This window comes from Adelges cooleyi, unplaced genomic scaffold (genome assembly GCF_023614345.1).
Source record: "Adelges cooleyi isolate 19-005CV unplaced genomic scaffold, UGA_ACOO_1.1 ACOO_flye_CR_arks_rails_tigmint_CR_PRNA_381, whole genome shotgun sequence".
Classification (NCBI taxonomy): domain Eukaryota; kingdom Metazoa; phylum Arthropoda; class Insecta; order Hemiptera; family Adelgidae; genus Adelges; species Adelges cooleyi.
In genome coordinates, this window is record NW_026096058.1 from 280,934 (window position 1) to 303,519 (window position 22,586).

The following is a 22,586-nucleotide window of genomic DNA, read 5'->3' on the forward strand; positions in this document are numbered from 1 at the left end:
AAATTGTGGTTGATTTCTTATGAACTGGTACCGATTTTTGGTTATTGCAGGTTATTCTTAATAAAACCCCTTTGTATGCCGTCATTAAATGATGGTTTGTAAAATGAACGATAGTTAAATATATAATTCTTTATTTAGTACTAGAAATTCATAATAAATATAATTATCGTAGAAGGAAGGTTGAAGGCTGCCGTCAGTGGTTCATAAGATTATTTGATTAACCCGTAATGTTGGTTATTACTTTTAAAGGTACATGAGGTTTTAGGGTAAACAAAATTAAAATAACAATATCTTTTTTAATATAAAAAAAAAAGTTTCTATAAAATCATTTACATAAAAACTAATATTCTCAGTATACATTTGTTTATAATTGTTGAAAACACATTTAATTAAACTGAAGTCGTCTATTTAGAAAAATAGTAATTTTACAATAAATTAACTAATTATAAGTTAAAAATATTTGTATAATAATATATAGATCACAATCAATCATCAATCTATTAAAACTATACAACAGAAATTAAAACATTTCTAAAATACTCTTTTAACAGTTCAATATAGAATTTCTTACATTTTACAACCTACAATTCCAGGTACACAACCAATTTGGACTTATGAGTAATAGTTTTCTCTCTGCTGATACAGCGGAAGAGGCTCTTCAGGAGATAACTCTCTGTCTTCGCTGTCATTGAGACACCTTTCGCTTCTAGTCTTCTGAGCCATAGCGTTCACTAGTAATAAAAAAAAAATGTGTTTATTTAACAATTATTGTATTTTTGACAAAGTTAAAACAAATTAAAACACACCTCATGCTAGGTATCAGTCTCTAGTATTTGTGGGGCTCGCACCTACAACAACAAAACGATCTACTCAAGCACGACAAACTAAAAATAAGTTATACAATAAAATACTAGACAAGTGACAACAAACAAACATGCACTTCTCAAAACATTAAAAAACCGATTGTATTATTATTATTTTTTAAAAAAAATTTTTGTTACAGCCAACAAAACTAATCAATACTTACAGGCAACTGCTTTACTTTTTTCCATGACTTGTTGTGCTAATATTTGATTCAACTGCAATAAGTGGTCTCTTTGTTTTTTTTCTTCCATCATCTTCTTTCTCCCAAAGACTGTATGCTCATCGATCTCGCCTTCTAAACCGATGAAAAATAGTTAAAACGTATTATTAATAAATGGATGTCAAATTAGAAATGTAACAAAAATATGTGTTAAAAAACAATTTTAAAGGGGGAAAAAAGTCGTATTTTATCTCATTCGGTATTGCTTTTTTAACTATCTTTTTTACTGTCCTACCCTTGATTCTGATAGGACTCAGTACTTAAATTATCTTTCTCTACCTAACACTCATAAAATTATCGACTCTTTTTTTAGCCCTATTATTTTATCCATATTATCCTCCTTACAAGCATGGGTATTCGAATTCCCAGTTTGGTAATAATACCAAAAAATTATTTATTGCATTTGTTTATGTAATTTAAATAATACAACGATAGCCGTAACCGCACCCACCCACAGCCTAACCCAACCGGGTGCTCAGTCTATTAGCATAAATATCAAGTCCCACTCCTGATTCTTATCATTATATTTTCTATTATGAGATTGTCCATGGCTTAAATATACAAGGTTATTGCATATCCCCACTTTATTATATTATCAATTCATAAAATGAAGGGTACATCATTGCTTATTTGATAAATACATAAATAATACCTTTATAAAAATTAAAATAAATGAATTTGATTGGCCAAACCTTACGCTGTCAATTTTTTTTATTGTCGAAAATTTCGACGAAGAAGGGATAGAAATGCAATAACCTGGTATATTTAAATAATGAGCTTGTCTTTCCTTATCAATCACTATTCTTAATACTTAAATATTTCCCCCATCAGCTGATATTCCCACATTGCTCCTTATTTTTATTTACCATGATCATTTTTTTTGTTGAAAAATGCTAAAGCAAAGATTTATTCTATGTTCAAAAAAACCGTGCGTTCAATAATTTGGTTAGCTAAATATTTAGGTAAGTTAGGTAACCTGAACTAAGAATAGGCGTGGATTCTGATAACATTTTTCTAATGGCTTCAGCTTTGTGCATTCTTTTTTTACGTTCATCTGGTGATACCGGAGCTGATTCTGGTATGTACCGTTCTGGTATGCATATTTTCCCTGGTGTGCCTATTATACTGTCTATAGTCTCAGCATTAAACCGTGTTGGTTCAGTCTTATTCATAGTAGAACGGACCACATCCGGAGCACCAGGTCGCAAAGCTCGTTCCATATCTACATCATCTCGCGATCTCCAACCATCTCTCTAAAAGATGCATTTCAATTAATTATTATATTATCAATCAATTTAGAGTCATTCTACGTGAAATCGACACAACAATTATTATAATATTAAAGTTTATATTCGAATAGAAACAAGTTCAATCATAAAGCGTTTCAGTATTATAACTGAGAAAAACAAATTAAGATAGTTTTACTGTAATTCGTAAATTATGTCAAGTATTATAATATAATGTCTAATTCATACAAAAATGGGAGAAAATAGACTTAAGATTGTTTGGACATGAAAATACACGTTTTCTATATTATTTCCTTACAAATATCTAGTTTAAACAAAAATCGTCGTAGTTCAAAAAATAATGTTTGTATAAATTTCACATGGAATGACCATTTAATCAAACTAGTAAATAGTAATTAAATTTTATAACTTACGTTATAGGTATCAGCGATGGGAAGTGGTCGAACACTGGTAACTGTGTGATGTCTACGTTTTTCTCGGGGTATTAATCTTTTAGTTAATTGTTCATTAATACACGTCTTAATGTTTTCATTTCTGTCCTTTTTCGAAAGTTCTTCGACAATTTGCCGAGCAGCTTCGCTTTGATACACTGGGGATAATGGCGCGTCATCGTTTGGAAGTATAGCTGATATATCTTCAAAGTTCAAATTCGAGTACATGCTGTAAGAGTTATTATTCGTCATGGGACCAAATAACTGTTCTTGAGCTGATAACTTTTTCGCATAGTTTTCGTCGGCCTGTAATTAATTTTAATAATTACCCATATATTATTTAATGAAAAAGCAGTGTTTAACATCATATTATACAATTAACGATTTCAGTAGATAACTTTCATGTTAACAACTTATTAAAATTTGATGGCAACTTAATTTTCTTAAAGACGTATTATTTTATGTTGTATTTTTTTTGTTTTTAAACATTTAGTGTAATATTAATAATAGTGTTTTTAAACATGTAAACGGAATATACTAATTTAATTGAATATACGTTTATTATCATTACTCGATAATCTGCTTCTTCAATGACGGGTACGCATTTGACAGTGACGCTCGTTAATGGAAGACCAATATTACCACTACACTTATCTCTCTGGCGTCTCTCGGATTCCCGTTTGACAATTCTGACAGTCTTGATTTCTTGCGGCTTTTCTCTTGGGGTGTAAACTAAAAACAAATGCCAAAAATAAACGTGGAATTTAAATAAAATAATAGCTATATGTCGCTGTTGTTTAGTGTCAATAGTAAAAACGTACATTTTATATTGTCCTCTTGCATAGAGTCATCAAGATCGGTTTCCACCCATGAATCGTTAGCTGGTCTTTTTTTGCCTTTTATTTCACTTTCGCCGCTGTTCATCTGCATCGTTAGCGTATTCGATTTTTCCGTCAGTTGGCGCACCTGTACACTGAGGTTTTCTCTTTGCCGCTGCAAATCTCCAACCAACAATTGTACTCTTCTAAGTTCAGCCTCCAACGCAGCTACCGTAGGTCCTCCGGCGCCTGTGTCGTGTATTCTTCTGGACGATTGCAATTTTTGACGCAAAACTACCAGTTCGGATTCTAACCTTGCGTTAGCTGCTACGGTCTCTTCCAATTTCTAAGGAAATGACAATTTTCTGATTAATTGTAAAACATAACCTACGCCTTATCTAATAATTAACATAGAATATGATTTTTCCGGTGCACTTTTCAAAAAATAAACGGAAACCCGACACGAAAAAACAATATAGGAGTAAATCAGCTGATTAGAGATACAACAGTGATTAGAACGATGGTTCAAAAGGAGAAATAGAGGAAATCTGCTAAAAAGAGATAGGGTTAAAACGGTGATTCTAGCGAACAATAGGGAAATTAGACGATAAGATATAGCAATAAGAATGATGATTGGAGACGTGTGATTGATACATATAGATAATAAAGAATGGATAAACTACAGAATAGAATGAATTAAATTCTATTCTGTGGATAAATTCAATGTTTTAAAATTTCATACCTATGTAGCCCAAAAGTTTTTTTTTTTAATAAAATATTCTTACTTTCGAGTTATTGGCTAAAACCGATCTCACTGCACTTAATTCTCGTTCCAACACGTGTTGCTGTCTTCTGTATCGTTCCTCGTCGGCTGGGTTATGTGTTCCTTGCATTTTATGCCTAAGACCGCCTAGTGCTTTTTCTAGTAACTCTTTATCTTGTCTCAAGTGCTGCAAGTTTCCAGATTCTTCTTGCATTAATTGATCAAGGTCGTATAATCTGTCAACTTTCTCTTGCAAATCATTGATATTCGGTTTTATTCTCAGCCATTCTTTACTTTCTTCTTCTAATAGACGTTTTTCTTGAACTTTATCATTGAACTCGAGACGTTCTTTCAATATAGTGGGTGTAGAGAGACCATAAGGATTTTCAAGCGCAGATCCAGCTTGGTACAACGAACCCAATTTCACCATATTATCGACAAGGTTCACTAATGGCTTACCTTTTTCGTACTGTAAATATACATTTTATATAAATACGTTTTTTTTAAAACTCGTTAAAAAAATGTCTATAAATAAATTACCTGTTTTTCGAGGTCCAATAAATGATTTTTCAGATCATCTAGTCTTTGCAGATTTTCCATTTTAGTTGGAGTGTCAAGCTCAATCAATCTAGTCTAAAATTTTATAATTTTCTATGTTATTAACTAATAAAACCCGTTGAAGGTAATTTGTTTAAAAAAATACTAAGTGATTAAATAAAATATTTTTAAATTGAAAAAAAAGATTAACATATAGAATTAATTACCCCAAACAATAAAAACTGGAAATGGGTTCAAAGTAATTGCACATTACTCATTCGTAATAATAAATTTAATGTAAAACGAAAAACAAACCTGTGCTTCGATATCGTCGTGACACATTTCCATAGCTTTACAAATAGAAACTCTCTGCCTTCTTAATTGAATTAATAATAAAACTAATTCTTCGTGGGTTTGACCTAGGAGCTCACCGGCAGAAACTGTTAAGTTCCATTGACTATTCTAATGGTCATTATTTGTGGGAAAAAATAATAAAATAATACGTATTAAATAATTAAAATAATAAATAAAAAAAAAGGAAAAAACTATAATTATTAAGTAGATAGAAAAAAAAAAACAATAAACATATATTAACAAGTAACCTCATCGGTAACCCGGTAAATACTAAGTAACCAAGTCATTTAATTAGTCATTTAGTTATTACCCTTATGTTTCTGTTGCTTGAGTAAATATTTTTGCTTCCCATCGTCTCATTGATAATTTTATTAATTTCTTGGTATTCTCGATGAACTGGACCTTGTCCAATCGCTGATCCGCATCCGGACACTGGAATTAAACGTTACTAATTATTATAATTACTTGATTGCATTGCTTTTACCAAATTCTAAAATTCATAAAATAAAACGTTTTCTAAACTGTTTTTGTTCTTAGTTTTTAATTTACTTGTAGTGAAAATGGGTATCTTAAAATGATATATTATATTTATTAGGTATTAACTTTGACTCAAATTATTTTTATGTTCTAGTAAAACAGATTTTCTTATGTCTAGGTAGTAATTTTAGTTAAACATCTCGTTTTGAGACGAGGTAACAACCTGGAGAGCTTGTTGGTGTTTCGTCCGAATGGCGACTTAGCGATGGCGGCCTGGTGTTTAATTCGGCAGGCGTTAACGTCGCTTGTTTCTCGGAAGTACGACTGTACGCGCGCGTTGCACCCAGCATCACGGCAGGGACAGTGGACATAAGATCCCACTGTCTTAGTTTCTCCCTGTCCAGTTGCTCCATTGACGGTGGCCGGGTCATCGGGTAAAGGCCTTCCTCTAAAAAAGACTGGGAACCGCTCTTGCACCTGCCTTTTTTTACTGACCGATAATCGTCTTTATACTCTTTGTGTCGGTCAAACGCTGCTTCGTTCACGTACATGGCCTCATTCTTCTTGTCGTTCAGTATATCGGCACTCTGACGGCCAGATTTTTTCTCCGGTTCGGCGTCTAAGTTGTCCAACGACCTCGATCTCAAAGGTAGGTTTACGATTGTCAAGTCCGTTGTCCTAGGGGACTTCATCTCTGCTGTCCGCAATAGTCTTGAAATCGCTTCTTTGGGCGATGTGCACTTCCTCGGTTCCAAATTACAGTATACGCTGCTCTCGTCCAGTACTCCTTCGAGTGAACGACTTCTTTGACGCATACTAAACCCTTCCGCTCCCTGAGGTTCCGGGGTTAACGATCTCAGATTCCCGTTGGATATATCCGAGTAGTAATAAGGAGCACCGAGTGGAGGTTCGGTGCCTTCTAACCTTCTGGTTTCTAAGCTCTTGCAATAGTTTTCATAGAACCTATCGCATTCCTCGATATTCTGTTTGTCCAGATAATCATCTAAATTGATGTCAATATTATACATGCCGTTTCTGCTACCTATCGAATCTAAATCACCGCTAAAAATCGGCTGTTTTTCTTTTTTACTCGAGTCTGAATCTGACTCCGAAGCCGATTGTATTAGCGATTCCATTTTTTTCCTAATCGATTTAAGTTCGTTATCTTTATCGAAATTCATCGGTGGCGGAGAAACCAAATCGCTATCTGAAGAATCGTGAGTATCTTCGTTATTCGCAGCCCCCAGATAATACGAAGCTGGTCTAAACGTGTCTGACAGACTGAACCTAGGATGGCAAGGTGTATCAAGCGAATCTAAATCTTTCGATGCTTCATCATCAGCATCAGAACTATCTGATTTGATTGAACTATTATTCACATTTGTAGACGATTTCAAAATGTCTGGTAGAATTTTTGCTTTTACTTCTGTGTATACAGGCTCGTAGTTTGAATTCGTTTTATAAGCAATGTACTCGTAATGAGATTTTTTATCAAATTTTGGCGATGGAGCTAATATGGGTTTAGCGTTTTGAGTCATTTCAACATAATTTTCTTGGTCTTCATTATTGATCATTACTAACTTAGATTTTGATATTTCCTCTTCCAAAACGGATTTTTTTGATGGAGTCATTGGCAAATAATATTGCTCGTCATTAGGATCAGCCTTTTGGCCTAAGACATCCGCCACTTCCGGATCGTCTTCATCAGTAGAAAGAACTTCGTTATGCTTCAGTCGAGGAATAGAAGGTTCTGTGTCACTAGAAGTTTCATATAAAAGCGTTTCTGTGTCACTGAATACACAGCGTTCTTTTTTCTTCTCAAAATTGGCCAACAAGTCCCTTACAGACTGCGGGTTCTGAGCGGTCGAGTACCTAACATCCTCCTTTTTTAATGACGATATTTGAGCTTCGTTTGTACGATAAGAAGACGATTGGAGTGGCTCTTTCATTTCTTTCGATTCGAAATTTTGAATGAGATTTCTTATGCCGTTCTTTTTGCCAAAATCAAATTTTAATAATCGATCAATGTCGGGATCTTTGGATGAAAGAACACTACTGCCCATTTGCAATGTATCGTAACCACTATCGGAATGTCGACTATCAACCACTAGAGTGTCGTCCTTAAAATATGAATTTGTCGAGCTAGCTGTTTCGTCGGAGAGATGTTGTTGTTGTTTAACTGCTGGTTTCGTGTAGAAGTTAATAGTGTTGGTGTACTTTGAATCGGGTGTGATTTCATGAAAACTTTTGGTAGTCGACGTGGTGGAATTTTCTGCTTGGGTTTCTCTCTCTTTCGCTTCTAGGATAAATAATTTACCAAATTGGTTAAATAATCCATTGTAAGAAGTTCTTGCACATGCAGTTAGCGCGTTGAAAGAGTCCACAGATAATAGCCATTTTGCAGTTATTGTGTTATTGATATTTATATAATCTAAACTATTTAATGTTAGCCGACAGAGAAATAAGAAGAATACATTTACCAGTAAAAATATAATAATTTAAGTATAGGCTTTCTACGTATTAGTTAATGCTTAAAATAAATACTTAGTATAATTGTAAGCGAATATTATAGTATAAGTATAAATTATTATGCTACGTACCTTCGTCATCGGAAAAATCGTAACCATTTTCGACTGGCAAATCGTTTTTCATGTAGTCCAAGTTGTCATTGTTGTACTTGGTATTATTATAGTACGTATTAGCTATATTATTTGAATGGTTTTTCTCTTCGTTTTTCACAGACAAACGGTTGTCAGTGATTTTTTTATAATACTTAGAAAGCTCGTTTTGTGCAGAACCACGGTTAGACGAACCGGACGATTTTCTAGTCAATGTCGATTGCAACATGCGCTGTTTCCAATCTAAAAGACGTTTCATCGATTCCTCTCTCTAAATTTGAAATAATAAAAAAATAAAAAATTTAAATATAATATATTACAGAACAATTTTATTGGTCGCCTTATCCTATACAAATGGAGTCGGCCATTCAACATCTTCGAACATCTATCCATCGCCACTAATATAATCCGTATACTGAACACATCCATAAATTTCTTCTTTGGTCCATCTCTTTATCTTTCTTAATCCTTTTTCTAGTGTAATTGAGTTCCAGTTTACTTTTTTATCTTTTTTAATCATGTCTAAGTTTTTGAATATGTTTTCCTGCTTTTAGCACAACTCCCGAAACTTTATTATACTCATTTTTACTTCTGTCTAACCTTATCACTCAATATATCTACCTCAATATTCTCATTTCTGCAACTTCCATTTTCTTATTTACTTCCATACATCAGTGTAGGTCTCACTACCGTATTGTACAATGTTCCTTTCCGTTACTTTTTTAAACACGTTTACTAACCACTTACTTCGGGTACTTCCTAATGTACATATCCACGGGTAACCCATCCGGTCCTACAGCTTCCTTACACGTCATAGCGGTTATTGCTTTTTACACTTCCTCTTCCTTAATTTCATTCACATTATCCTTCATTTCACTCTATTTGCTCATATACTTCTTTAAGAAACTCTTCATTATTACAGAATAGCATTTGTGTTTATCTATGAACTCCACTAACCTGTTGCGACTTTCTTTCTTTGTCTCTGGAATCAATACTGTTTCTTCGTTGTAAGCTAGTGCTTCTTTTGTGCTCGTTTTGTTCATAATTGCGTCGTTCAGCATTACGGGGTGCTCTGGCACTGGCCGATCTATTAAATGAGTTCACATACTCGCTCCACCGTTTCTCTTGCTCTTTGATATAGTTTCGATGATTTTTCGTTTGGGCTGAAGACACCTCTACCGGTTCTGCTTTGATGTCGTTCAGGTAAATCCCCAATTGTCTGAGCGACAGAGCAGACGTCCGGTTCAAATTTGTCTCTTTGTTCAAACTCTGTGACGCTTGTCTCATTTTCTCCGCATACGCATTCTCCGACCAGTAACTATCCGAATTATCGATGAAATCTAAACTAGACTTTGGTCGTTTATTTTGTTTACTCGTATTATAATATTCTGGCGATTTGTATGAAGTGGTACTAGGGGTTGGAGTTTGATAAGCCCGCTTGGCGTCATACTCTAAAAAATCAGCACTATGAGGCCGATAAGAATATTTTTTCTCTCTGTACTTGACCGAGTTCGGTGTGTACTCATCAATTACTTCTTCGTATTCGCTTGGGATCGAATACTCGACGTCGTGTCGTCCGTACGTATCAGGCGTACGCCGTTCAGAATTATTGTTTAATTGGGATCTATTGAGATTTTGGACTAGCGGCAAATGTTTATACTGAGGTTGAGCAATTTGTGGATGTTCTTCTAGGCAATCGGTTACACGTCGTGGTTTCGGAGGTGCATTGGCATAAAGAGGTTGAGCAATTTGAACGTTGTGAGACTTAAAACTTAAATCGTTATTGTAATAACTTCTAGGCGTCGAATAAAACGATGAACTAAGAAATCCTGAATCCATGTCGTCAATTTGATTAACATATTCGGATCGTTTTGCGTTAATTCGTTCAGAATATCTATTACAAAAAGAAAAAAAATGTTTTCATTAAACAAAAGCCAATAATAAATAATGCAACATGTACTACAGTACCCGTTAGTTTGCTGAAGAATCGACGCTAAACTTAAAGCATTCATCCATTGAACCATGAGTTCCCTCGTATCTGCTGCAAAATAATACGTCCTCATGTTATCATGTTCAGCTTTGAAACTAAATTTCCTATACACTTTGTCTTCCGATGGACAGCAAGGAGATATCTTATACGATGGTAACAATATTGAACCGAGTAGTTTTTCTTCTTCGTCATCTGCATAAACATAAGTTTAAGTGGTAGTAATTTAAACAACGCGATAAAGTTATATTCATTATCACTTACTTTTGTAGTAGAAAAGACAAAATTCGGACAAAACAAACCATCGTTTCTTCCATAACATTAGACCTTCGCTTCCTTGTTTATAAAGCCATCCTTGTAATGTAACAGGAGCCGATGGTGGCCTTTTAATGTGAGGTGATTTTAGTGGGCTAGATCCAATCATTACTCTTCTCATAGGCTGAGTCACCACAACAGAGTTCTGAAATTCATTTAATACAATGAAAATATAAATTATCCAATAGATTAACCTGTTTTCCCCTAAATCAAAACACAAACCATTTTAGAAAAATTGCATTAAACTTAAAAGGCCAAATACATTTTTAAAATTATAAAAATAATTGTAATTAGTATTATTAACTTTTATTCAAAACTGGACAGTTACTTTTTGTGATTAATGAAAATTTAGCTAATAAAAAAAAAAATCAACTAATTTAAGCTTAAATGTTATTTTTAAAAAATGATAAACGCTAGTAAAAAAGATTATTGTTTGAGGGGGATTTAGCTGCAATACCGTTTTTCAAAGGAACTTTAATTGTATAAATTATATCAACGTAAATAAATAAATTTCAGAGTAACTTTGTTTTTTAAAAAAGAGCTCTGCAAGTTAATGGAAAAAAAGATTTTTATGCTCAGCATTGCTAGTTTATTTCTTTTAAATTTTACAATAAAAAATATAAGTTCTGTTGTTACAAACGCCGTTAATTTAAACTTTTATAGTAATCTTTTTTTATGGCGATAGGAAAATTTAAATAAAAATTAAATATGAGGATTAGTGTTACTAAAAACTGTGAAAATTAAAAAATACTTTGATATTTTTCAAAAACTCTGCAAGTATTTAAACAGAACATATAATATTAGGTGAACGGGTTATGATTATTGTAATCTATTAATTTAGAATTTTAGCTGTTGTTCGTTTGTAATACAATATTATGATTATAAAATTACAGAATGCCAGCAGGACAGCAATACTTAAATATTGGAGTCAATGGACCAAATCTCAGAGTACACAAAAAAATGACGGTTCAGTGAATCGCTACAATATCTTTGGATTCGTGTAGGTACAGCGTCTATAGGTATAGAGAGAGTGTAGATACATGCCATGATGTTCTTTTAATACCCATCATAACAGGTGGTCACGTTTACTGCAGGTACAAGGTCACCTTTCTCGGGTAGACGATTTTTTTTTAATCGTCTTAGTTCATAACCGCTGTAGGAAATACAATAGAATTTGTTCCTTTAAATGAATTAAATTATGTATTTACGCCATTCATATTTCTCCAACGTCATATATTTTAACTTTGATGCGTAGCTGGGTACGTTTCGGTTTAAAATGGTATGTTCATATATTTGTGTCTGGACCAGCAAAAAGCGTTTAATCATCACTGAACCGATTTCTTTATGTACAAGTTGTAGATATAGCACTGTCGGCGAAAAAGTCCAAATCTAAGAAATAACATTAACCCTTTCTCTAAAAGAGATAACATTTGGTCTATAGTCCATTTTTTTACGAAGTTATTAGACTTCATGCTTGAAAATTAGCCTTAAGTTGTCCAAAGTTTAATGTAATTCTAACACTTGTTTTATTCCATTAATAATGTATGTGTTTTTGTAAAAAAAAGATGTACATAGACGGATTTTTTTACCTTTTTTAAAGTAGCCATGGTGCCGACTGTGGAACTCGATGACGACGTCTTTGGGTCGATCCTGTAATTAAAAAAAAAAAAAAAATTTAATGCAATTATATTTTTTCTACTATAATATTTTTGTATTTATACTATTCATAATGTAATTTATACAGTTTGTATCGGTTTGATAAGTTTCTTTTCTATGTTGAAGAAACCTAGAATAATTTAAACTATTTTTTTAGATTTTTTTTGCAGATTCTTTAACATTGTATAGTGCATTTTTCAGAATTATAGTATATTATTTACGAACATGTTAATTAAAGTAGACTAATGTAAAAATTAAACAATAAAAATGATAAGAAATAAGGATTTTTTTAATATTATTAATAACTGGTAAAAACTATTTGAAATGCAATTTATTAATATCTTTGGGCTTTGTCTCTAGATAAAGTCAAAAGGTATAATACATAAATTAATAATAGTTTTGCATTTTTCTATAGAGGAATAAATTAGAAAAAGTGGAAATTTTAATATTAATTATCAAACATTTTTGTTAATTACATGATGATATCCATGTAAAAATGTGGAATTTTCAGATTTTAATATCGAGATAATTTTTTTTTTTATATATAAAAATTAATATTAATTAAAACTTGTTTAAAATTATTTTAATTTTTTTATTTTAAATAAATGAAATTTAAACACAAAACTATATCGTAACATACTAAGTAATAGCTAACAATAAAGTTTTATCGAATTTTTGCTGTTACTTCAATAAATCAGACGTAAGCAAAGAAAAACAATGCAGTTGGTAAACAATAGCAAAACTACAAACGGGTAAGTATTTTATTTTAATTTAAAACTTATTTGGTTATACTTAAGTGATTACAATATATTTTTACACAAGTACAGAAGTAGTCGTGTAAAAATATGTAGCCATGATTATGATATACAATGCTTTCAGAAATTATGATATCCCACCGCTCAGCCTTTGAAGTAAAATGAATACTCTGAAGGGTTCCATTATAGCCATTATACTTGGCGCAATGGGTTTTGTGCGCCCTACAGGAATAATTCGTGTTATATTATTATTATTATGTTTAGCGTTCTAAAAATATCTGATTTGGTACAGGGGGGTACATTAAAAGAACCTATAAAGGAACCCTATTATTTCGGGTTTCCAACCCTCTTTCACCAAAATAAGGAAAATATTTTAAACCCTTAGAGTCATAAAATCGGCGCGTTCCTTTACACGCACATAATACATTCTTCTTATTTTTAAATTGTAATGGAAGTCTACATTTCGAACTTGAAATAAAAATCCTTTATGAATCACTGTATTTTACAGTCATTACTTAATTAAATCTAAACTTAACTGTGTTTTATTTAATAATAATAATCTTTTGTAAATTGGTTTAAGGAAATGTTTTTTTTATTTACAATTTTGTTTAGTTTATAGAATAATATTTATGACAACTACAATATGTGTTAAATATGTTTAAATGATGAATTTTTCGAGCTTGCAGAGCCCTTTTTGTTATTTCAATGTTATCTATAATAATGAATAATTTCATAATGTTAATTTTACAACAAATATTAGGAATTATTCTTCGCAAATTATAGGATAACATTTATGTAATTTTATTATTAGCTTTATACCTAATTGGAAATTTAAAATACTTTTAATTATGAACTATATGTTATCGTAATGGTCAATACAAAAATCCTTAAGAAACTACACTGCCTTTAAACGAATTCAAAACCACATCATATTTAAAAATAAAATTGAAAATAGATTTTTTTATCTTACAAAGTAATTTTATTATATAATAAAACAATTGTCTCGTAAATTGTCAAATTGTTTCTATTATTTTCTATTTCACTTTTGTATATTACAAGGTATATTTTTCGAACAATCGACTATTAACGTTGTTATTATTTGTAGCTCTATTCATTATAAATATCATGTAGGTACACCAGCGTAAAAACGTATAATGAATAAAGTCGCAACAATAATTATACAGAAAAAATAAATCAATATAACACAATACACAGCGGCTAGCTTTTTTGCATTTGCGTTTGACGTTGTATATTTTGCGATACCCTGGCGCCTATTCATGCGTGTTTCACTCACATACACACACGCAAAACGGTACACCTATTTTCACGGTTATTTATTATTATTTTATTTTTTTTACACCCAGTCCGTATATATATATAGGTAATAAAAATATAATAATAAATACATAGTAATAATAACAGTAATAGCCGCATACACATTGGAAGCCGTCTACGTATTGTTGTATAGTTACAAGTATATAATAACATACATAATAGTATCCCACTCACCAGGACCAAAAATTCCAAAAACAGGGAAGCATGATGACGGACTATCCGCGATTGTCACGTATTCGGACGGAAAAACGTCGTCTGGTGGAATGTCGCAAAACAACTATTATAATATTACTTATTTTAAGCCATAAAATTTGTATTTTTCTCTCCGTTTATTAGAATTTATTAATTAAAACATATTTTATTATGCGTATAAATAACTATATCGACTAGCGGATTTATTCGTTTCACGCTGGAATAATATATTATTCTAATACTATTGCACTGTGTTTAACAATGTGAAAAACGCGTTGCCAAATTGATTGCGGATGGCAAATATTATAATTTATCATTATTCAACAACTGCCACGACGGTACAGCCGCGGCCGAGATGACCGTACAGCAACCGCCGGACCGCCGTTGGGTCACCGTGGCCCGACGATGGCAGTGGCGACGACTCGGCCAAGTACACATTCCACGTCCGTCGAAAGCCGGCAATCGCTAACCGAGAGACGGAAAAACAACCCCGAGAAAAATGTCCGTACAGTAATAATTTTGTTCGATAAATAAATAATTTTTTTTTTTACACAACCGCTGCCGATCGTCCACGCGTACCGCCGGCGCGCGACACGTAGGAAAATACACTGTTCGCCGTGTGTGCACTGGCCAAGTAGTTTTTCCCGTGTCGTGTGTGTGTGTGTGTGTGTGTGTGTGTGTGTGCGAATATGGGAAAAGGGCGCGCGCGCGCGGGATCGACCGTGGGGGAACGGTATTGCCAATTTGCGCCACTGTCGTCGCACATGCGTCTCAACGTTATGGCCTAGTTACACTTGTTTTCGTTTGTCGCCAAAAACCTCTTAACCGTGCACTGCGATAACGCTTGTACAATTGGCATTTGTGGCGATATATATATATATATATATACATACACATAGGACTGAGTTCCTTTACTTTTTACTAATTTTTCATAGGAAAACGAGGGGGGACGTCAATATGTCTCATTCCAAGCTTGAATACATAATATGACAGTCTGTATTATTAATTCGAATTGAATAATAATAGTACATGTTAAATCATCTAACTATGCTTTTAACCCAAAATTCGTTTATACTCCAATCTGTGTTTAATAGCTAGAAATTCACATACCTATATGGCGAGTAAAAAATCAATAGTTTTTTATGTCTTTTTTGGGCCTTGAAGGGCATCAGAGCACCAAAATGAGATTAATTACACGTGCATTTTCCAGGATCCAAGTAATAATAATAATAATAAATATAATATACATGTCATGTGAGTTCTAACACCGCCTAATTCAGTTTTACTTTGTGTCTTTTCGTGGTCGATCGAATGGTCACCGTACCGTGCAGATAAGTTATGTTTTAATCTTTAAGGACGGATATTTTCTTAAAGTAATCCAAAAGGCAAGAATATCAAGGTCATGGAACGCAATCGATCGAAACTGAAAAGTGCCACAAGCATTTGAGCTGATCTATTTTAGAGGTCAAAAGTATAATTCCCTTTAAATCATAACCGGTATAATAATAGTTATCCTGTCACATTGTTATTGTACAGATTACAAAATTTTCCAACTATCATTTTACAGTCGAATTTGAGCACGCCTTAAAAATAATTGTTGATTTATTAGGTAGGTTTGTCAAACAAATGGAAAATAGATTTAGTTGGGTACTTTTAAACGTCAGAATCAACCCTAATCGTATATAATACTCAAAATATAATTTTAAGCATATTATTTTAATTTTACAATGTTTTTATAGTTTTTTGTATTTCTACTAACCAAAAGATTCGCATCGAAACGTTTATTTGAAAGACATTTGTTCAACTTCAGTAATAATAATTCCTGAAAACCTATGACCTCCCCCACCCCAATATGGTCTTTCTCCGTAGGCTCAGACCTCACTGTATTGGCTAATTTTTAAAATAATTAGTAATTAGTCACATATAAATTAACAATCGATGATATTCGCCCACGATGCAGTAAAAATAGAAAAATTTAAATAGAATAGTTAGATATTTACAGTATTAACAACAGTACAATAGTAGTTAGTATTATTTCTCATAGTTATTAAAAATGTATTGTCTTTTAAATAACTTAACAATATAATTATAGCACACCTAAAATCCCCTTTTTCAGCCGAGTGTTGTCAAAGGCTGCATTCCCCAGATAATTATTATAGAATCTAAAAAAGATATATCTAGCTATACAAGTGTTCATAAGCTCTTAATTATTTTTTATTTACTGACTTGAGGCTTGTTTGCTAAATGTAATAATATAATCATATAATGAGTATACTTAATAACTCATCCAACCTTAAAGAAATTTTAATTTCAGATAATATAATTATTTAATGTATTTCCCACAAATCTTTACAAAAGTATGAAGTACTAATCTTAATCATTTATCATACAATTTATATACACCTTTTACGCCTACACTTTTGAGCGTTAATAACTCTATACAATCTATACAAAACTTCTCGTTATCGACCAATCGACATTTTCGGAAAACCGTAAAATGTATCTTGTATAACTCCTTATAAGTATTCTTGATTTTTTTATTGAATTTGAAAAATAAGAATTCACTACAATTCTTTTATTGTAAAAATGAAAACATTTACATTTTATAAATCAATGATTTATTTAGGAATAATAAATAAAGATCTTAATTGACCTAGGAGATATTGTATTGGGCATATCCCCGAAGGAAACCCATTATCCACCCACACACACACATATATAGCGTGTCTCGTAGATTTTTGGCAAATGCAATAACTTTTTTATAGTAAATATATTAAGGTTTTTATATGTATAGTGTAAATAATATATATATATATATGTATGTATATATAAAAACCTAAACATATTTTATTATTAACTACAACAAAAGCTACTGCATTTTTCGAAAATCTGTGAGCACTCCGCATACAGCTAAGTCATCTAAAAACAGACTAGGTACATATTATTCTTGCCGAAATCATAATACAGTAAACGTATTGCGGCAACACAAATAGAAAACAACACTTTCAGACTATCGGAAAAAGGAATTACTGCAAATTAATCGCCGTCTATAGGTACTCTATAGCTCAGATAAAATTATGAATGTAAACCCGTTTCTAATCTAATCTCCGAGAGTGCGAGTGCACGTACAACTTCCTATAATCCTATCTGTGGAATGCACATATGAACGGTAAACACTAATATTATTTGCTTAGCGTGCCCAATTCGAAGGATTTGTCATTGAGTAATGGGCTTATTATTGTGTATAGTGAGAAAATTGTATTTATGATTTGTGTTATGTGAATAATTTAAGTAATATGTACAGTATATACATACGTACTATATTTCTCATTTTGTTTAGCTAATTAGCTTAAATAAAAAAGCAGGGATTAGAAATGAAAATGGATATTAACTATTATTTTCTACCTATATAATAGATATCCGTTGTATAAATAACTGCACATCATAGCAATGGGTTGAATGTATTTTTGAACACTTTTTATAAATTTTACAGTGTAATGTGTACAATGGTATTTACAAAAACTCGTTCCACAAGATTATTGTCTCATTCATTGGTGAATGTCAGCACTCAGAATGTAACACACTACATATTATTATAGTACACCGCGATAGCGGTACTGGTATGCTAATTATTATACATTGTTGTAAATCTAACAAAAAAAAAATAATACCCAACAATAAAAACTGTCTAAATTAGTCAGTCGGGTCTGACTACATCATTTTTGTCATAATTATAATAAAAAGGTTGTACAAACTTTTAAAAAAAGATTATTTTTCTGAATTTGATACAAAAAATAAAGCAAACATTTGATTTATTTCTCGAAACTAATAAATAATGATAACCATGATATATTTGAAAAATATGAAAAAATTGAGCCTTAATAAAAGAGGTTTAAATATATAACTAAGTCTACTTTCTAGATAACACGGTACAGAAGCAAGTAAATATATTATTTTTTGAAGAATCTTTTTTTTTATCGACCTTATTAGACTAAAACTATGCTGAAAGTAACAAAAGTAGTGGTGACAGGCAGATAATGATGAAGTTCTAAAAATCCTAAACAAGGGTTTACTACGCAGACTAGTACCTAAAATAAATTTAATGAGGTATAATCATTTTTAACTTCTTAAAATCTTTTTAAAAAGGTTCTGCGACGTCTTTAATACCAACATTTTAACAGCAATTTAAATATTTTCAGTAGATACCGACATGGTGCCAAGCGAGAATTAAATTAGGTTTTAATTATTGAAAAAACATGAGTTTTAAAAAAAAAAATGAAATGCATTCATTTGGAATTCATTTTACTGTCGTAAATTAAGAATAACAATATGGGCTCTCTAGTAGTTTTTTGTCCTTATGTCTTTTGGCCCTCCCTATTTTTAATTTAAATGTATGTATAAATAGAATATCGTTTCGCCAGCTGTTCATCATGGATCTAAATGAATTAGTGTTTCCTTTTCATTACATTCGTTACACTGTCGTTACCTTTCTAATTTTACCCTTTACACACTCCAATAGCAATTTATTACTCAGGCGTAGTTTGAAACATACTTATAACAATAGTTCGAAAAAAAAATATTTTATTTATAATTAAATAAAATCTAATTTTAAGAAAATACATACACCATAATACAATATAATATATTGTCGCCCAGTAAGACGAATTCCAGTCATCAGACCAAAACCAGTAAATTAAAACTAATGTAATATTTATACATACTTGAATACTAAATAAGAAAGACGTAAAAAAAAACTCCATGATAGTTAATTTGATATGTAAAATATTTTTTGATGATTTTTTTTATAACAAACGTAATATGTTTATATTTATATCTACCTGCATTTAATAATCTGAAGCAAGACTAAAATCTGGACTGGATTCTGGAGATTTGCCGCTATTTTTTATATAAACAAGTAACAACATAACAATTTGATGATGGCATTTACAACTCAAAATCGCATGCAAATTCAATATGTACTAAAAAATATGTATTCCTATTTAAACAGAATAAAATGGAGAGATTAGTCAAGTCGTTTCTGATTTATCGATTACTTTACTTTTTGATAATTAAGATTTAAACTGAGTTGAATGAGTACTATAGTAAATAACAGTGTAGTAGGCGTTTGATTTAAGTACTTTCGCAAAAAGTAAACAGCCTTAAACGCTTGATCATCCTTTTATAAAATTAGGCACAAAAACATGAAAGTAAAGAAACTAGTTGTTGTTAAAACGAGTTATCAGTAGTCCAAGCCATATAAAGCAAAGACCTATATAATAGCCAATAGGTATGTAAACACTATGACTATGCTTTCGATACTGCTGATTTTCTAATAGTCTTTTCCACGAGTTTATTAAGTACAATTTATAAAAACATACTTTCATTAAAAAAAAAAAATAATTGTATTAATAGACATTTTTTCTTTCTATTTAAAAGATACAACAAATAATGCCGGTAAGCTTTCCAGTTTATTTTTCGATATTGGGTTCTTCATTCTTAGTTCACAATTAAACGACACAATATTATACTATGATTATGTACCATTTTTATTCGAGTAAAATACTAAATAATCAGGCACGACCAACAACTGAGATAACTCTTAAGAAAATAAACTTTTAATTAATATAAAAGTATAGCTCGGCACAAATGTCTTGTATTTCAAAGACAATCCCAAGAATTAAAAATTGTTTTTTTACCAGTTGTTTTCTGCGTTATACAGCCTGGTGGTTACAAATAGTTAATTATACAGTAAGGTAGGAGTGCATCAATTATAAATAGTATGCGGGAGGATACCAGTCAAGGTGTTTGTTTAGCAAGAATGTATTTTGACGTAATATAAACATCTAATTAAACCGAAAAAAAATATTTTTGTTTTAAAAAGAGTTCAGAAGTAAATAAATAATTTTGAATAAAAATCGTCCAATTTTATTTATATTTCTATATATGTATAGTGTATACTTTCTAATACCTATCTACCTATTATTTTGTAGGTACCTAATCTATGAGACATTTCCCTATTCACCACAGATCCTAATATTTTATGATTTATTCGACCTGAATAAATATAAAATGTTTGACAAATCTCTTGCTAGGTATAAAAATTAAGCAATAGAATAATATCTTTACATCAGACCTCCTAGAAACGTCTTCTTGGGATTATTCTACCTACGTTGTAATTTTTCTCATAAAATCGAGTACACCGCATAAATATGCCCTATTGTTTGTCATTTCCCAGGAACTATATAAATGTTGTAATATGGATTTAACTACAAATGACAAACCACTACTATATTGAGTTAAGTAAACTTCAGTTGGCTCATAAATACATTATTAGTAAATCCAATGTATTCCAGATAGGTGTGTGATACGTTAATATATGAAGGATACAGGGGGAAAAGTCACTTTTTTTTAATCTAAGAAAAACATGTTTAAGACATGCTAAAATATGTTTTAAAATATTAAAGAAATACTTAAAACTTTTAAAAATATTGTATATTTTTATTTATAATCGTGTTTAAAAGTAAAGAACAGATTCGTTTTGTATCAAAACGAATTTTATAACAAAAAATTGCCATTTTTTAAAAGTGACTTTGCTGGTTTTTCCCTTGTACCCTTCATATGGTAACTGATAAATTTGCGTTATACCTAATATATATATATATTAAAGGCAATCTACAATTTAATCGGTTGAAAGACACATGCATCAAGAATTAGCCGACGAGCAATTACTACTTTATGGTAGGTATGCAAGTAATACCTACTATATGAATATAGCCGCGTCTATTGTCTGCAGGGCGTTAAAGTCTACCGTGTATTTACTCTGATCTCGAGAGTCATTAACCTTGAACCTTGCAGGGAAGGCGGCTATTACGGGTGATGAGAATTCGCGAAGGAATTAATTCCTAATGTAGATTTCTTGTTGTGGTTAAATCGGCCGTTGGCATTCCGCCGGCAATCACAACCGGCGGGGTGCTCGCCGACATGAAAAACACATCCTGCCCGAATTTCTCACTTATTATTATATTAATTATTAAGTACATTATTTAAATTCATCGCATAATTTACTGACCGACGTTAATTCCGCAAATTATCCAAAGGCAACATAATCCAATCAGGGCGCTCTTCTTTAATCCTCGTCGGCCACTACAGTTTTTATTAACACCTGCACTTGTTTTTTTGTTTTTATTAACACCTGCACTTGTTTTTTGTTTTTATTTACTATAAGACGACCGCATTGTTATCGAAACGAAGTTTGAAAGTAAAAAGTTTTGGTATGTGTAATGTGATAAAAAGCTTAGTAATTAAACACAAATAAAACACCGACGATAATGAACAATAAAAAAATATTACTATAACCGACGACACTGTGGCACTATTCGAATTTTAATAACACGACGCCGCACTCAGGAATTCCGTGGACGGGTAGGTATATTAAAGTATATGTAAAAAAAAAAAAACTACTAAACGTGTGCGCTCTACGTGCATACGCACCACTATTGCCTAGTCAGCAGCAGCAGCAGCAATACACGGACGACCACGGGAACTCGGTTGTGGCGGTGGGAGTACGCGCGCTCGGATACTCGGAACACACCGTACACACGCACGAGACGCCAGTCGGACAGACTTGTTGAACCCAAACTGGTTGTCGCGGTGACCGGCTAAAACCTAGAGGCACGCTGGAGCCGCTTATATATTATTATTATAAAATAAAACGACAAACCGTCGTCGGAGGGCGGCGCAGATAGGCGAACGAGACGGGGCGAGGAGGCGCACGCAAGCGGTTCAACACACAAAGAACGGACCGACCGGCCGTTCGCCGCGCTCTCGTACGTGGTGTCGGCCCAGAGACTGCATCGTGATCTCTCCGCTATAGCGTACGAGCAGGCAACAGAGCTAGGAGGCATAACACGCGTTATATTATAGGTACACGGACGGGTGTTCGAAATAACATTATTACCGTGTGTGCGTGTGCAACGGTTTTTTCCCCTGCCCCCAAAAACCTTGAAGGCCCAACGCC

At 32.2% G+C, this 22,586-nt stretch overlaps 1 protein-coding gene across 7 annotated transcripts; it reads right to left on the reverse strand.

Moving 5' to 3' along the window:
- Nucleotides 1–332: 332 nt before the first annotated feature.
- LOC126841310 (uncharacterized) lies at nucleotides 333–22,189 on the reverse strand. 7 transcript variants are annotated; one of them, XM_050577701.1, is made up of 18 exons: nucleotides 21,762–22,189; nucleotides 21,639–21,731; nucleotides 12,221–12,281; nucleotides 10,581–10,776; nucleotides 10,298–10,511; nucleotides 9,287–10,223; nucleotides 8,312–8,600; nucleotides 5,935–8,010; nucleotides 5,545–5,666; nucleotides 5,196–5,342; nucleotides 4,884–4,976; nucleotides 4,366–4,812; nucleotides 3,584–3,926; nucleotides 3,334–3,494; nucleotides 2,745–3,068; nucleotides 2,061–2,337; nucleotides 1,028–1,159; nucleotides 334–731 (listed from the first exon to the last, which is right to left on the reverse strand). In XM_050577701.1, the coding sequence occupies exons 3-18, from the start codon at nucleotides 12,236–12,238 to the stop codon at nucleotides 613–615; spliced, it is 5,895 nt and encodes a 1,964-aa protein (XP_050433658.1). In that variant the 5' UTR covers nucleotides 12,239–12,281; nucleotides 21,639–21,731; nucleotides 21,762–22,189; the 3' UTR covers nucleotides 334–612. The 7 variants fall into 7 exon arrangements, with proteins under 7 accessions (XP_050433662.1, XP_050433658.1, XP_050433656.1 ...); XM_050577703.1 differs by lacking the exons at nucleotides 21,639–21,731; nucleotides 21,762–22,189 and adding exons at nucleotides 807–848; nucleotides 14,552–15,198 and having other exon boundaries at nucleotides 608–731; XM_050577699.1 differs by having other exon boundaries at nucleotides 21,639–22,189.
- Nucleotides 22,190–22,586: the final 397 nt, after the last annotated feature.

Excerpts from the sequence above, each read along its gene's own strand:
- LOC126841310 (XM_050577698.1), bottom strand. The coding sequence starts at position 14,583 with ATGCTTCCCTGTTTTTGGAATTTTTGGTCCTG. Across the intron at positions 3,495-3,583 it reads GCAAGAGGACAATATAAAAT|TTTACACCCCAAGAGAAAAG; the intron begins GTACGTTTTTAC and ends ATTTGTTTTTAG. Across the intron at positions 1,160-2,060 it reads CACGCCTATTCTTAGTTCAG|AAGGCGAGATCGATGAGCAT; the intron begins GTTACCTAACTT and ends TCATCGGTTTAG.